This window comes from Condylura cristata, unplaced genomic scaffold, assembly GCF_000260355.1.
Source record: "Condylura cristata isolate star-nosed mole 26May11 unplaced genomic scaffold, ConCri1.0 scaffold00001, whole genome shotgun sequence".
Classification (NCBI taxonomy): Eukaryota; Metazoa; Chordata; class Mammalia; order Eulipotyphla; family Talpidae; genus Condylura; species Condylura cristata.
Window position 1 is genome coordinate 52,569,196 of NW_004567102.1, and position 14,203 is coordinate 52,583,398.

The 14,203-nt window shown below is 43.2% G+C and overlaps 1 protein-coding gene across 2 annotated transcripts in view; it reads right to left on the bottom strand.

Moving 5' to 3' along the window:
- METTL24 (methyltransferase like 24) overlaps positions 1-14,203 on the bottom strand; it is an 85,109-nt gene that overhangs the window by 47,588 nt on the left and 23,318 nt on the right. The window contains exons 2-3 of one of the 2 annotated variants that reach the window (XM_012720469.1): positions 7,493-7,591; positions 492-631 (exon numbers count right to left, since the gene is read on the bottom strand). In XM_012720469.1, the coding sequence (XP_012575923.1) occupies positions 492-616 (125 nt within the window). In that variant the 5' untranslated portion in view covers positions 617-631; positions 7,493-7,591. The remainder of the gene's footprint in view (positions 1-491; positions 632-7,492; positions 7,592-14,203) is intronic. The other variant, XM_012720476.1, reaches the window with a different exon arrangement.

Genomic DNA, 14,203 nt, shown 5'->3' on the forward strand with positions numbered 1-14,203 from the left:
TTAACCCATTAAGCCACCAGGGAGGGCCCCTCTTTCTTTCATTTTTAATGGCAAAGTAGGTACAGACTGGTGCAGAATTAAAAATGCAACCGTGGCCACTGGTCTTGGGTTACTCATCATAACCATGTATAAAATTTCTAATGTACTTACTGTTTTCTTTTTTCTAGGTGCAGTTAATATTCTTCTCCCTTTATAAAGGTGATCTCATTCTAGTTGGAGATCACTGGCTTCACCAACAGGATCCTCCTCATGCTGAAAACTGAAGTACCAGTAGAATGGGGGAAAGCGTGGTCATGACCACTTTGGTGACTTGCAAGCCCTAGCTACCCAGCAGGGAGGTGTGTTGAAATGATGACAGGAGGTCAAGTGTAACACCTGTCATACAGTGCAACCACTCATCACTGTGCATGGCTGGAAAAGATTTAGCTGCCGACAGGAAGGGTTTTTGTTTGTTTTGTTTTGTTTTTTTCTGCTGCTGTAAAATTACTTACCCTAAAGAGTAGAGGCGACACTGCTTGTTGCGGATTTGATGAGCTAAGCCAAACCTGTCATCAAGACAGACTGACCAGGGCTTCTTTGCAGGGCTGGAGTCAGTAGCCAGGCTGTCTGTGCTCATGTGATTGCATGCAATCTGTAAGGATTGGAAATCAATGTCAATAATTTAAAGTGTTGTATGATAAGTGGCAGGTAGAGACTTACTGCTTCCTCAGTCCCCGAAAATCATATTGAGAGAGTATGTTCTTCTCCACAGTTAGCTATTCCCCTCCCCAGGGAAACACAAGACTGCTGTAAAATGTCTGGAGCAGTTCCAAATACCAGATTATAAGTAACCTCATGGAAACTCTAAGCGGGTTTGAAAGGAAGTTAAGAACGATCACCACATGCATTGCGTGTGTGCGGAAAAATAAATCAGAAGCAAAGATGGGAGGAAGAAGCAGCAAAAGATTTGCAGTGATGTGTTAGTGTTGGGGGATGAACAGAAGTTGACTGAAAGGCTGACACCAAAGAGGGATTCCAGGTACCAAGACAGGTGCTTGCACAAACACAGAAGTCTTTGTTACCCAGTCAGTATTCCCAATGGAAGCTGTGTGCTCCAACCACAGTGTAAGCTCTCAGTAGGATCCAGGATTACTTATTCCTTATCTTAGGCAGATTAAGTAGGCAGATGAAAGTTGACAAGTGTTTTCTAAAGTAAAGAGCTGATTTAGAGGGTCAAGAAATTAATACACTGTCAGGCAGTGCCTGCTAACAAAACAATTCTCTTTAGCATACTCTGTGTAATAAGCTTCTTTCCGGGGAAGAAGGGCAACAGCCCCCGGCAGGAAGGAGGTTCTTCCTGAGCTAACCAAAGCGCTTCTCTTAATTCATCCATCACAGTTAGATAAGAAAACCAGAGAACGTGCCTCTATCTAAGTTGAGCTGAAGCAAGGCTCTAATTTCCAACCTTGTAAGGTATCCTGACTTGTGTTTGAGGCTGGTATGGTGTGCATGGCTAAGGTTGAAATCAAAGGAGACAAGCCCTGTGACCAACGTATTTACCTTAATGAGCAACAGTATTTGCTCACACTCTCACTGCCACCACACATTCCATGAGTCACGCAGCAGCACTCGTTACATTAGAAACAACAGACCTCTCCAGGTTATAGAAGATGCTCTGAGGTTCATTTCTTTACTACATTGGAACCATAACAGCAAACAATTTTTTTTTTAAGATATTTCTCCCTAAGAGATTCTAGGCTTGCCCAGTGTTATTATTTAACTAATTTTGCCAAAATCTGATCTTCAAAAAAAAAAGGTATTAGGTTCAGCCTATTGAATATGGTATCTCCCTTCCTTCTGCTGTACTCTAGGTCTGTCCAGGCAAAGCCATTCTAGCAAATTTATCAGTGACTGTGAAAGTCTCCTGCTAGGATTTGGACTTTCTATATGGAGAGGAAAGCTCACACAGTGAAACCCTTCATATTTGTTCTCATCAACCATCCCAGTATCTTCCTACTTCTCTATTGATAACCTAAAGAAATACAAATAATAATAGTGAATAATTATAATAATAGAATGTAGAACTGAATCTTCTCTCAAGAAACTAGGATAGGAGCATATTTATTAAGAGCATATCAACACATTAATCTGTGTAATTTCCTCCTGTTCTGGCATGAATAAGTGGAATTATACTTCAGATTGCCTACCTCCCATTCCCTACTCTGAGATGAAAAATCACTAATCTAGTTAACCACAAATCAGTGTGTTCCCTGGGCCTGTTTTGCCAGTGGGCAGGTAATTGCAAACCTCTTTGGCCCTGCACCCTGCAGGCAGTTAGTTAGGCAGGGGCAATTTTGTAGCACCCCCCAAAGCATGCCTGAACTTCATAAGCCTCAGCCATTTGCTCCAAAACAAGTTCCTGGAGTAGTTTTATAAAATTGGAATAAGGATTCCCAACTGTATTGTTCTTTGCACGTCCCTGCCCAAGGGACTCCAGGATAATAACAGATGAAGATATAAAGTCCACAGGTTTTTGCTCCTCATGCCCTGCTGACTCCACTGAAACCTACCTGTAGCCTCCCCACAATGTTTTTCAAGGTGTGGTGCACCTACCTGCCGATGACCCTGGCAGGGTCAAAACGAAGTTCTTGGATTTCACTCCAGATTTGTAAAGTCGGGATCTCGGGGCTGACACACAGGAACATGCATTTTAATTAGTTCCCCCATGTGATGCTGAGGCAGGTAGTTCTGATGCAGGGGGTAAGTTTATTGGAAGCATTTGTAAAGCCCCATGGATATGTTGCAACTTGTCTTATGTATGCCTTAGCAAATTAGGGGATGAGGTTATGCTTTAAGCTGAAAATAGCAGCCCTTCAAACTCATTCCTAAGAAAGGGTCATAAAGGTGAGCACTGACAATTAGCTAGAGGCCTCCGAGAGTCAGGTAAGTACTAGGGTCAAGATTCAGGGGGCTGAGGTTCCGCTGCTCTCCTTTGCCAACATTAGGGAGCAGGGTTTTATTCTATCATGGTTGACAATTTAAGCAGCTCCCCTTCTTCCTATTTCTCCTTTCTGTCTTTGGAATGACATTCATTTAATCTTTCCTTTCCTCTCCTAGCTCAAAAATAAGATGCAGGAGTCTTTTCACTTTAGCCATTTATTAACCATCTCATTGGCATATATTAGCTTTTGAAAACAACTCAGTAGACTTCTACTCCTAAAAATTAATTAAATATTGATTTTTCAAATTTTCTTCTTAAGATTTATAACCAGGGCTTCAATAAACAATCCTGCAAGGAAAACAAGTGAGGGCAGTAACTCCTGGCTAAGCTCCTACTCCAGTAATTATGTTCTCTCTTTCTCTCTAATTCACTTGTAATTTTAGCCATATAAAGCAAATTAGACCTGGACAAAGGAAAATAGACTCCAGGGCAAAGTATCTCCTAAAATGCTTTTCAGTGCTTAAGTTAAAGGGATCCCATTTAAGGACTCCCTGGTGACACCGTGTTTAAAGACAGAGTGCTGTCAAGCAATCACCAACCATTGCAACATGAGTTCGATCCCCAGCTAGGGAGCTGACCCACAGGGCACAGCAGATCTTCCCTGTTTTATCAACTGCTCCCCTCAGCTGTATGTTCCAGTAGATCTGCCCCTTTCTATGCCTCACTCTGGTGAATCCTCTCATTCCCCACACCTCTAGCCTACACCCCCATTCTTGAATGCATAAATAAATAAATCTGTGTTTTTTTTTTAAAGGATACCACTGATTTTAGTTTTGTTTTGTATCTCAAAAGCTTGAATGGCATATCTACCAACCCATAAGTAGAATCTGGCAAAGGGAGCCTTAAAATTTGAGGACTTTGGTCAGGAATCAGTTCAATGATCAACGAAATGTTTATGTAATATCATTATTTTCAAAGTCTCAAGTTTAAAATTATGTTTTTTGTTGCTCTTATAGAATTCATGCGAATATATAAATATAATAGCTACTATTGTTATAAAGTTGTAAGTTCCATACCACAGTCTGTGTTTTTATGTTATTCTTACAAATAGATGGGTAGGTGACCCACTAGAGACGGATGGAGAGAGAGAGATCGTTACATTTTTTTTTTCTTTTTTAAAACACAACTGTTGCTTAGATTAGTTTTGTGCTGCAAGGCATGCTTCCTGGAGGCATATGGTTTGGGGGTTGCCATAAAAAGCTAGATCTGGAGCCTGCCCCTAGAACAGAGCACTGTGTGTTTCAGTTAACCATTTCTTGTGAGCAGCAGGCAATGTCTCATTGACTCCAGAACACTGCGATGTATTCGTGGTCTTTCATATTAAAAAATATTGTCTAATTAAACTGAGCTTGCTGTTCTTCACAGTCTACCCAAATCTTCTGCTGTTTCACTTAAAAATGCAGGACCCCAGCCATGCCATCAGCGTCACAGTGAACAAGTGCAGAAACACCAGCTGCACTGCAGTCTACAGCCACACTGCCCCACGCTCTGCTCCCTCTGCTCAAGTGCCCCAACCTTCTGTACCCCTGTTAGGGAACACATTACTCTCTTACCCTGTAGCTGCATATTAATATGCATAAGTATTTAATTCAGATTTGATGTCCAAGTCAGTGCCAGCCACAGAGCAGGTGTTCAACAAATAATGCCTTGCCAAGTTGAGGAAGGAATACATCGATGTATAGACCTGAACACAGATTTCAGGGAATTTTTTTTTTACTTCACAAAGTAGCAGACGTGAGTGGGGGAGGAATTTGCTTATTACCTTGAGGATTTTTCCATGCCCATTATGACTCACTACTGCTAAGTGAATTTTTGCAATAATAGTGACTCTAATATTCTGCCAGCTTTGTAGGCTTTCATCATCAAGATGAGTTCTAAATGAGGCACAAACCCCCAAGCCAGTCAAAATCTCTTAGTAGCAGAAGCCCTAGTTAGTGAAAGATTCTGATTAACAACCAGTTAGTGTCATCTCTGATGAGCTCTCCGCTGTTGGTCTCCTCATGACCTAGAACCATGTAGAAAGCACAGGACTTTGCCTGGGTAAAATGACTGACTGCATGTTACAAAACCATTGAGAGGCCTGAAACTTTGCCTTATCCTTTCAGGGACACAAAATTCCTTCAAATGAACTTCAACAACCAGATCTTGATTTTCATATTCATCAAGATTAATAACAACTATATGTCTCTTTGCCTGCCTTCCAAACAAGCCTGTTAGCTGCCGCAGGGCAGAGACTGTATCCCCAGAGCCTAAAACAGTTCCTAGCTCTGGGTTAGTAATACTCCTACACTACTCTCAGTACAGTACAAACTCACAGAGCTTGGAGGAACACAAGAAAAACAAAATACAATCTCTTCTTTTTCAAGATCAGGACAATGAGAGCCAAAGAAATAAGATAAATTACCAAAGCCACAGCATCATACTATATTGCAGGAGCTTTTTAAAGAATTTTTCTCCAGGGCCTCCCTGGTAGCACAGGGTTAGTCTCAGCACAATGAGCTATCACCAGCCACTAAGTGTGGCATGAATTTGATCCCCGGCCATGGAGGTGACCCACATGGCACAGCAGACCTCTCCTCTCTCACCTGCTTCTCCCCTCAGCAGTGTATTTCAGTAGATCTGCCTGGTCTGCTCCCCACTCTGTCTCTAGTGACTCCAGTCATCCCACTCCTGCAACTCTGACCTACACCCCAGTTCCTATATGCGTAAATAAAAAAAAAGAATTTTTCTATCATAATTCATGGAAAAGATGTAGAAGGAACTTGGAATAACCTTTTTATGCCTTATGGGCTTCTTTTAAGTAAATATAGGATCTATAAGGTATAGAACATTAACCTGAAATACATTTAAAGTGGAATTTGGAGGCTTTCCCTTGGTCAAACTCAACTCATAAAGTTAACACCTCTCATTTTTCTCTTGGGCCTTTGAGGGCTTCCTCAAGTCACGGTAGGAAGCCCAGTTTCCTAGGCTTTGTGTAAAAGCAAACTATAAAATAAAAATTTCAGCATTTTGATTAAATCTATAAAAATCCACCAAATTAACTTGCACCAGCAAAATAAGATGAAATTATGTAAAACACAAGGAGCAATTTATCATCCTATTTTCATGATGAATGATGAAGTCAGTGGCTTTGGCTTCCACGTCTAGGTGACAAATATTGAAATCCCCGATTACCTGACCGCATCATATGAGAAATGGAACTTTCTTTTACCTCTACGTTGGCCTTCTAAAGAGCTAGAAATATATTCTCTACCACAGATGAAAAATGGCCTTTGTTGCCAGCCAGCTTTCAATGGAACAGGATGCCAGGTGCCAGAGGGCTGAAGGGAGATCAAAGGAACCGTGACCCCCAGGGCCACCCAGATTCCTGAGCAGACCTGGCACCTGCAGATTCCTGAGCAGACCTGGCACATCCCACAGCAGTGTGAATTCCTACTTCATTAGCAACTCTCAGTTCAGGTTCAAGTTTGCCTTGGGTCTTGATTTCCTCTTAAGTCCCTCTTTCCCCAAGATCAGGCTACTGGAGAATAGACTCTCCTGATGAATGTGTCAAGAGTGATAGGCTCTTCTTAAATGACAAAGTCTTTGCCTGCTCAGAGCACTGACTCGGCGTACGGAGCTGGGCAGGGGCTGCCACAAAGTGTTAAGTCACTAATAAATAAATAAAATAATCAAATCATTGCTCAGTAACCATTTAAAGTGCCCAAGGAATAGAGAGCCTTTGGGTTCATTAACTTCGCCTTGGAAAATCCCCCCTGCTCTCTGGCCCAGCCTATCCCCGTCTGCCAAATTTCTGTGGCACAGAAGCAAAAAGGCAGATTCCTCCAAATACAAAATGCAGCTTGAGCTTCCAGATGATGGTTTTGTTTTGTGACACACTTGACTGCCTACTCATGGGCACGAATCTGTCACTTCAAATGGTTTCTTTCCAAAGCAATTTTCTAAAGTGGATCTTTAAAACACATTGAGATGAATCATTAAAACATTTCAGGATGACGATACTCCTGGAAGGGAGAAGACGTTGAAGAAAATGAAAGGCATGTTCTCTGCCTCTAAGTGAATAGATAAATTTAAGCAGCAATGCCACAGAAACCAAGTTCCTATCAAGGCTCTATCAGGAGTCACTGAGATGTTCCCCACTCCCTCACTGACAAATCTTTTTTTAAAAGGAGCCATCAGTGGGCCCTCCCTGGTGGCGCAGCGGGTTAAAGCACAGCACGGAGAAGCTAAAACCACTTCCGCATGAGTTCGATCCCCAGACCCACAGGTGACCCACATGGCTGTGGCAGACCTTTCCTGACCCGCCCACTAATGTCCTCAGCAGTGTGCTTCATCCGTCAGCAGTGTTCTGCTCCCTACTCTGTCTCTGGTGAAGCCTCTCACCACCCCTGCACCTCTGGTCTGTACCCCAGTTCTGGATACATAAATAAACAAATCTTTAAAATAAATAAATAAAGGAGCCATCAGTATCTTTTACATCATCTCCAAATCCACATGAGCATGAAATACAACCTGGGTGGTGCTGATGTATCTCAGGAACCTCAAGGCTTCTTCATCCAGGGACTGAGCAGAGCCTGCCCAAGGCTGGAGATCTATATGCCACCGGGGACCCTATGAGAGACAGAAAACACAGGGGTGTGTGTAAGGGACAAGGAGCTGGGGTGGGGGTGGGAAGGAAGCCGCTCTGCATGTGAAACAAACGTCTGTGCACAGACAGCAGGGGCTGGTGGGAGCGGTAGTCATTAAGGCAGCATCGATCACAGGAAGACAAATGAAACATGAGAAAGCCCAGCTACCAGATTCCACAGAAAGTGAAAGGCCTGGGGACATCTAGGGCTTTTGATCAAATGCAAACTCCACTTGACCCCATCTGGCCTGCCCAACTTCAGCTTTGTATTGCACAGTGCCACTCCCCTCTCCCCCTATCTCCTGTGGTTTCCAAAGCTTAGTGCTTCAGAAATACATGCCCCCTGAGGACCAGTTTGATGTTGCTATTGTTGCTGCACTATAAAGCCTGAAATTCTCAGGACACTTGGGGATCCTCCCCAGCACAGGAAGACTGGGCGGATGCCCACAGGGCTACAGGGTTCAGCTATGCAGTGAGGAACCCCCAGCAGGCCTTCCAGCAGCGAGGCAGCCCCCACCTCTCCACAGAGGAATTGAGAAGCTCCATGAGCAGAGGGTTAAAACCCTGGGCTCCCTTTGGTAGCAAGGATGGAGGAAAGGCCAGGGTTTGGAAGAAACAAAAATGGGGACCCCTGCAGTCAAGGAAACCCCAATCATGTTTTGTGCTGGAGTTCACTGTTCCAACCTCACCTGCCTCAGCCTCCTGGAGGCTGACTGTGATCCCAAAGGTAGAGGATAGGGAAGGACTGGGCACAGGCAGATGCTCCCCAGCAGCCTGAGAGAGAATGTCTAGGTCAGTGAAGGCTTTGGGTGTCTCGGCACAAGGTTCCCAAGTGGCCGAGTGGGTAGGATGGCCCCAATCTCCCTTTTGCAGTGAGAAAGGGACCAGGAAGGACTTTGAGAAAAAGACAAAGGGACCATTTATGTATGTATGCTGTTCTTCAGTCAGAAATTACTATGGTCCAAAAGTCTGTGTCTCCCCCGGATTCATATGGTGAGCTCCTAAAGCCCAATGTGATGGTTGAAGAGGGAGGCTTTGGGTGGTGCTCTGGTCATGAGGGTGGAGTCTTCACGAATGAGATTAAGTTTTTATACAGAGACTCTAAAGAACCCCCTAGCTTTACTGCCATGTGAGAACAAGAGTGAAGGCAATATGAAAGAGAGTCTTTACCAGAACCCAGCTATGCTGGCACCCTGATCTGAGATTTTCACCCTCCAGAACTATGAGCAATAAACATCTACTGGTGATGAGTCAACCAGTCTGGGGTATTCCGTTACGGCAGCCCAAGCAGACTAAGACGGCTATGATGGCAGAAAGTATCGCCCAAAAAAGAAACATCGAAGCAGGCTAGGCCTGACATACTTCAGTACAAATATATTTTATTTTTTACTTAAAAAAAAAAAAACTGTAGTGGCCCTCCCTGGTGGCGCAGCGGGTTGAAGCACTGCATTGAGAAACTAAAGCCACCTCCACATGAGTTCGATTCCTGCCTGCCCGGGAGGTGACCACATGGCGAGGCAGACCTCTCCTGACCCGCCCGCTGCTCCCCTCAGCAGTGTACTTCACCGATCTGCCTGTTGTACTCCCCACTCTGTCTCTGGTGAATCCTCTCACCCTCCACATCTCTGGCCTGTACCCCAGTTCTGTACGAATAAATAAATAAATCTTAAAAAAAAAAACTGTAGTTTTTAAAGTATTAACTCCATCAACAATATGTAAGTAATAAAGTAATAATAGATGGTGTGATTTTAATAAAACCCCAACTGCCCACTTGTTTTGTTGCCCCTCGATGACATGGCAGGTGACCTGGGGTTGAACCAAAGGCGAGGATGAGTCAGGGAGCAAGGAGGCAAGCCCATGGGAAACCAGCTGCCTGCACCTGGGCAACACGGATCTATTCAGTGTGAGGTTCTGAGATGAATGAAGGGCTGTCCCAGCTCCAGCAGAATTAGACTCTCGACTTGGCAAAGTTCCGAGAGCCCACAGACTGTGCCACCCTGCAGGGGGAGTGCCCTGCAGTCCTCCAGACCCAGGAGTCCTCACTGGCGTCCCACAGGCCGCACTTCCCAGGAGTCCTTACGGCAGGTCATCTTCATGTCTGCAACCTGCACAGGCTTAGAGGGGCCTGTTCGCAGCTGACCTTTGCGGACCCTCGGAACTTAACAATTTCTGAACACATTTATTTTATCCTGAGTCCTGCAAATTATTAGCCAGGATTCCCGCAGGGGCACCTTTCTCTGGGAAAAGAGCCTTTTCTTCTAGCTATTCTTGTTCTGTGGAGGTTGAGCAAGCAAAGGCTCTAGTCAGAAGTAGCCTGCCGGCATGAACCATCCATCTTCCCAGTCAGCCTTCCAGCCCCATTTCCTCTTCCCTTCTCTGAATTGGATTTTGTCACCATTTGATCAAACAATATTTATTGCGCACCAGCCACTCTATGCCAGGTACTGGGCAACACAGATATGAATAAAATCTGGACTCTCCCAGAGGCACACAGTGTGGTGGGGGAGACTGATAAGACCAAAATAACTATGAAAAAGAAAGGCTGAAACCTAAGGGAAAGCCATGCTTTGCAGGAAACGTCTTAATCATGAAATCATAAATTAAAAGCACATTTAAATACAAACAGCGTCTAGTTTTGCTTAGTCACATTCCTTTTGCATCAAACTACAAAGGATGCCTTGCCAGGTTGTCAGTCCCGGGATGTTTTGTGTAAGCTGATCCCACCTCACTGGCAGGGACCCTTCACATGAACCCCAGCGGCTGATCCCGGTGCCTCCCGATAGCATTATAATAAAGTTCACGTTATGGTTTTCCTCTAAATTAGTAAATTTTCCTACCGAGCAACTATTTTAGGTTTGTAGGCCACCCTGTTTCTGTTGTAACTCCTTACCTCCTGCTAAAGCACAACAGCCACAGACAGTAAGTAGGCAAATGGGCATGGCCACCATCCAGGAAAACTCCAAAGCAGGCGGCAGACTGCATTTGCCCAGCCGGCCTGTAATTTGCTGACCGCTCCTCTGCTTTATTCTAATTTAGATTAAACTGACCTAATTTGGATTCTCATTTGGCCTAGTAGAGGGTGTTTACTTGAAATAATGTAAGTGGGGCAGATTATGAAATCTAGATTATAACCAATTTTGTCATCTGGGCTACTTGAGCAAATGCCAGAGTCCCTACAGCATAGAGTGGGCTCGTTCCAGCTGGCTGATTTGAGAAGAATTTCATAAATACGGCGCCGTTTATACAGGCATAGGCGGGGCTTAAGGAAATCAAGAAGGAACACTGCCATACCTGTGGCTACTAACTCCAGAAAGTTCTTTCAGAGACAGGGAGAAATTTGTGGGACCCAAAGAGGGAAACAGTATGGAGAAAACATTTGATAAACAAACATAGTCACTGCTGTCAGACCCAAGAGACAGGCAGAGAAGAGAAGGCTGTGATTGCTCTGGGTAGGTCAGCCTCCCAAGGAGAAGAGCAGGAGGGGAGTGGAGAATGGACCCCAAGGGCACAGGAAAGGTCTCCGGCACAGCACCCTTTGGAAAGAGGCTGTGAGACTTGACCAGGAGGTCATCCTTTCACTCGGTGGATGTTTGTGCCTTATACTAAACTTTGTATTAGAATTTTATTTAGGGCACAATAAATGCAGTATGCGTAAACCAATAAACGCAATACATATAAACCAATAAATGCAATGTGTGTAAGGCAATAAATGCAATACATATAAGCCAATAAATACCAGGTGTGTTGCCGGGACTCTGACAGAAAACTCTGCAGGGCACAATAGAGGCACAAAAAAGAGGAAGGACCCAAATACTACTCCAAGATAAATGCCAGAAAATACAGATGCAGGTTGGGAAACATCTTCATTTCTGGAAGCCCAAAAGCCTCATTTGAGAGACCCCTAAAAAACAATAGAAACACTTAACTGAGGCTAAGTCACAAAAGTAACTTCACAGATCAGTTGTGGGGGCACTATAAAAGCATCTCAGAGACCCACCAACAGTATCCTTCTGCAATCCCGATAGTTGTCATTTCACTCTCACAAGTGTTGACCACAAAAAAGCTAAGCACAGTGACTGGAACAGTGAATAATGTAAGCTAAGAGGTCTCAGGTGGCAGTAAACAGAAACAACTAGCAAATAGATGCCCTCAGAAGTGCTCTAGCTTACTGCTTTGGTTGAACTGTTTAAAAAGCATATCACATAAAGCAATGTTCTTACTGGAATCGGTCTGACAGCAGTTCGTGATTATCTCCCCCAAGGAAATCACTAGTTTTTATCATCGCTTTTAATTATCATTTGTCTTCATTCTCTGGTGAATGCATCAATACTTGTCCTTCCCAAAACCCCAAAACAGAATTCTCTGAGCACCTTAAAACAGAGATATTCTGCAGGGGAGGAGGAGGGGGAAGGGATCAAAGTGAGGGTGGGAAGAGCAGGAGGGACTATGGAGATGGTGCACTAGTGAATTAGTGGTGGGAATTCCATGGGGACCACACCTGAGAAAGAAAGCAAGTTGTGCAAAAATAACAATGATATAAAATATATATCAATAATTAAGTTATATATTAAATAAAGGAATTACTTTCTAAAAAGCCTGTGACCAATCTTTTGTAAATCAAGGCCATATACATATAAATATATATGTTTATAATTATTTATATATATATAAATTATCTTTAAAATCAAGTCCAATAAAAATCTTTTCCTTTGAAAAAAAATTGTCATTATGATTTTACCCGAACAATTGGAGAAATGCCAGAGTACACTATTATCCACGCACAGGAAGTATTAAGTGGCCAGAAGAGACTTCCCCCATGACTGCTGGGGACATGGGTTACCAGTCCTGTCTACCAGCCCCTGCCATTCCCCTTAGTGACCAAAGGAGCAGTTTCAGCAGGTGGAGAGATAACACCCTTTGGGCTGGTCTGTCTGCCCCCCACAGGCTTAGGTTGAAAAGGCAAAATAAACCCAGAACACAAATGAGTTGCCACAGAGAAGCCCACGCCCCTGAGATAGGGTCCCTCTCTTCCGTTAATATCTGAGATCCTGCCCCCTAAACCGCCAGGCCACCCACACAAAAGAGCTGCTCCAGTGGGACGGACGTGCTCTCTTCTGGAAGGGCAGGATCCAGCATTCTGAGGAAAGGAAGCAGCCTCCATTTTGTTTTGTAAAGGTCTTATCTGACACTTTTCTCGAGGAAATGTGCATTGAAGAGCAAGCTGGCTTCTCCAACTGAGAGGCAAATGTTTTGATTACAGAAATAATAATAAAAATAAATCCCCCAACTCAGATTAGAGACGACAAAAGTTTCTATACACAATTAACTCATGTTGTTTGGGGGCTGTTTATAAACATCATTTTTTTTTTTTACAGACATTATACGGTGACTGATTTTTTTATGTGATTGTGATAAAAAAAATTTTGATGGAGTATTGGGTACCTTTATAAAGTTTCAGTACTCCCAAATGCATATGCCCTTCTTCCAAAGAGTAAAAAGTGACAGCAAGTAACAGATACAGGAGCTGGCTTAAAAAGATTGCAACAAGCACAACCTGGAGGCGTCAGGTATTTTTCAGATATTTTTGTAATTTATTGTTTCAGCATTAAATTTGTTTCCTTAAAAAAATGATTCACTCAAGCTATGAAACAGAATTCCAAGATTTTACTATCAAAGATAATGCAAATGAAGTAATCTGTTAAACTACACTCTCTTGCCTCACAGCAGACACTTCTATACATAATAAAAGGCTGTTAACTCAAGATCATAAGCCCCAAGCAAAACTGGTAGTCTTTTTTAAAAAAAATAAAGAGAAAATCAGACCCACCCATGACCTAGAAAAGAGAGCCATGGATTCTGCCTTATGCAAGAGCTTCCTTTGTCATGAAATTTGGAGTCACAGCTCCTTTCTTCACTGCATCCCCCACACTCATGAATGTCCTCACATAGCCCAGACAGAAATCATCAAACTAAGAAAAGTCACCACCAGTGTAAAGGCAAGGTTTACACAAGCACTTTCAACATTTTGGGGTGCAAAAATCAAATCTAAAATAAGCCTAAAGAAAGTTTCTAACATTTCTTTCCTCTGTGTTACACTACAGTTCTTTGGGTGTGAAACTGTATGATGACTGATTTATTTCTTTATTGTGATTTTAAAAAAAAAAAAGAGTATTTGGGATATCTTCATAAAGATTCAGTACTCCCAAATACACATTCCCACAGCGAGGGAACTCCTGAAGGTTTTAGACCAGCAATTTTTTCTGCTGGGTAAGATGGTTAATGATTGATTCTCTCTCTCTGCATTAGGGTTGTGGCCATGAAACAGAACGAGGTTATGATCCTTAAGTCAAGCTGAACACATGTGGATGTGTTCATGTTGAGGAAGCCTAAGTTTTCTGAGAGAAACATACCCCAAACAAGTAAAATATATTTATTTAGCAATTTCACTGCAATTTTGTGCTAATTAAGAGCAGCTGTTACTGGGCAGGAACCAACGATGGGAGGAAATTGTTTATTCCTTTTTTTTTTTTTTTTTAAGATTTATTTATTTGTGCATTCAGAACTGAGGTACAGGCCAGAGGCTCAGGGGCGGCGAA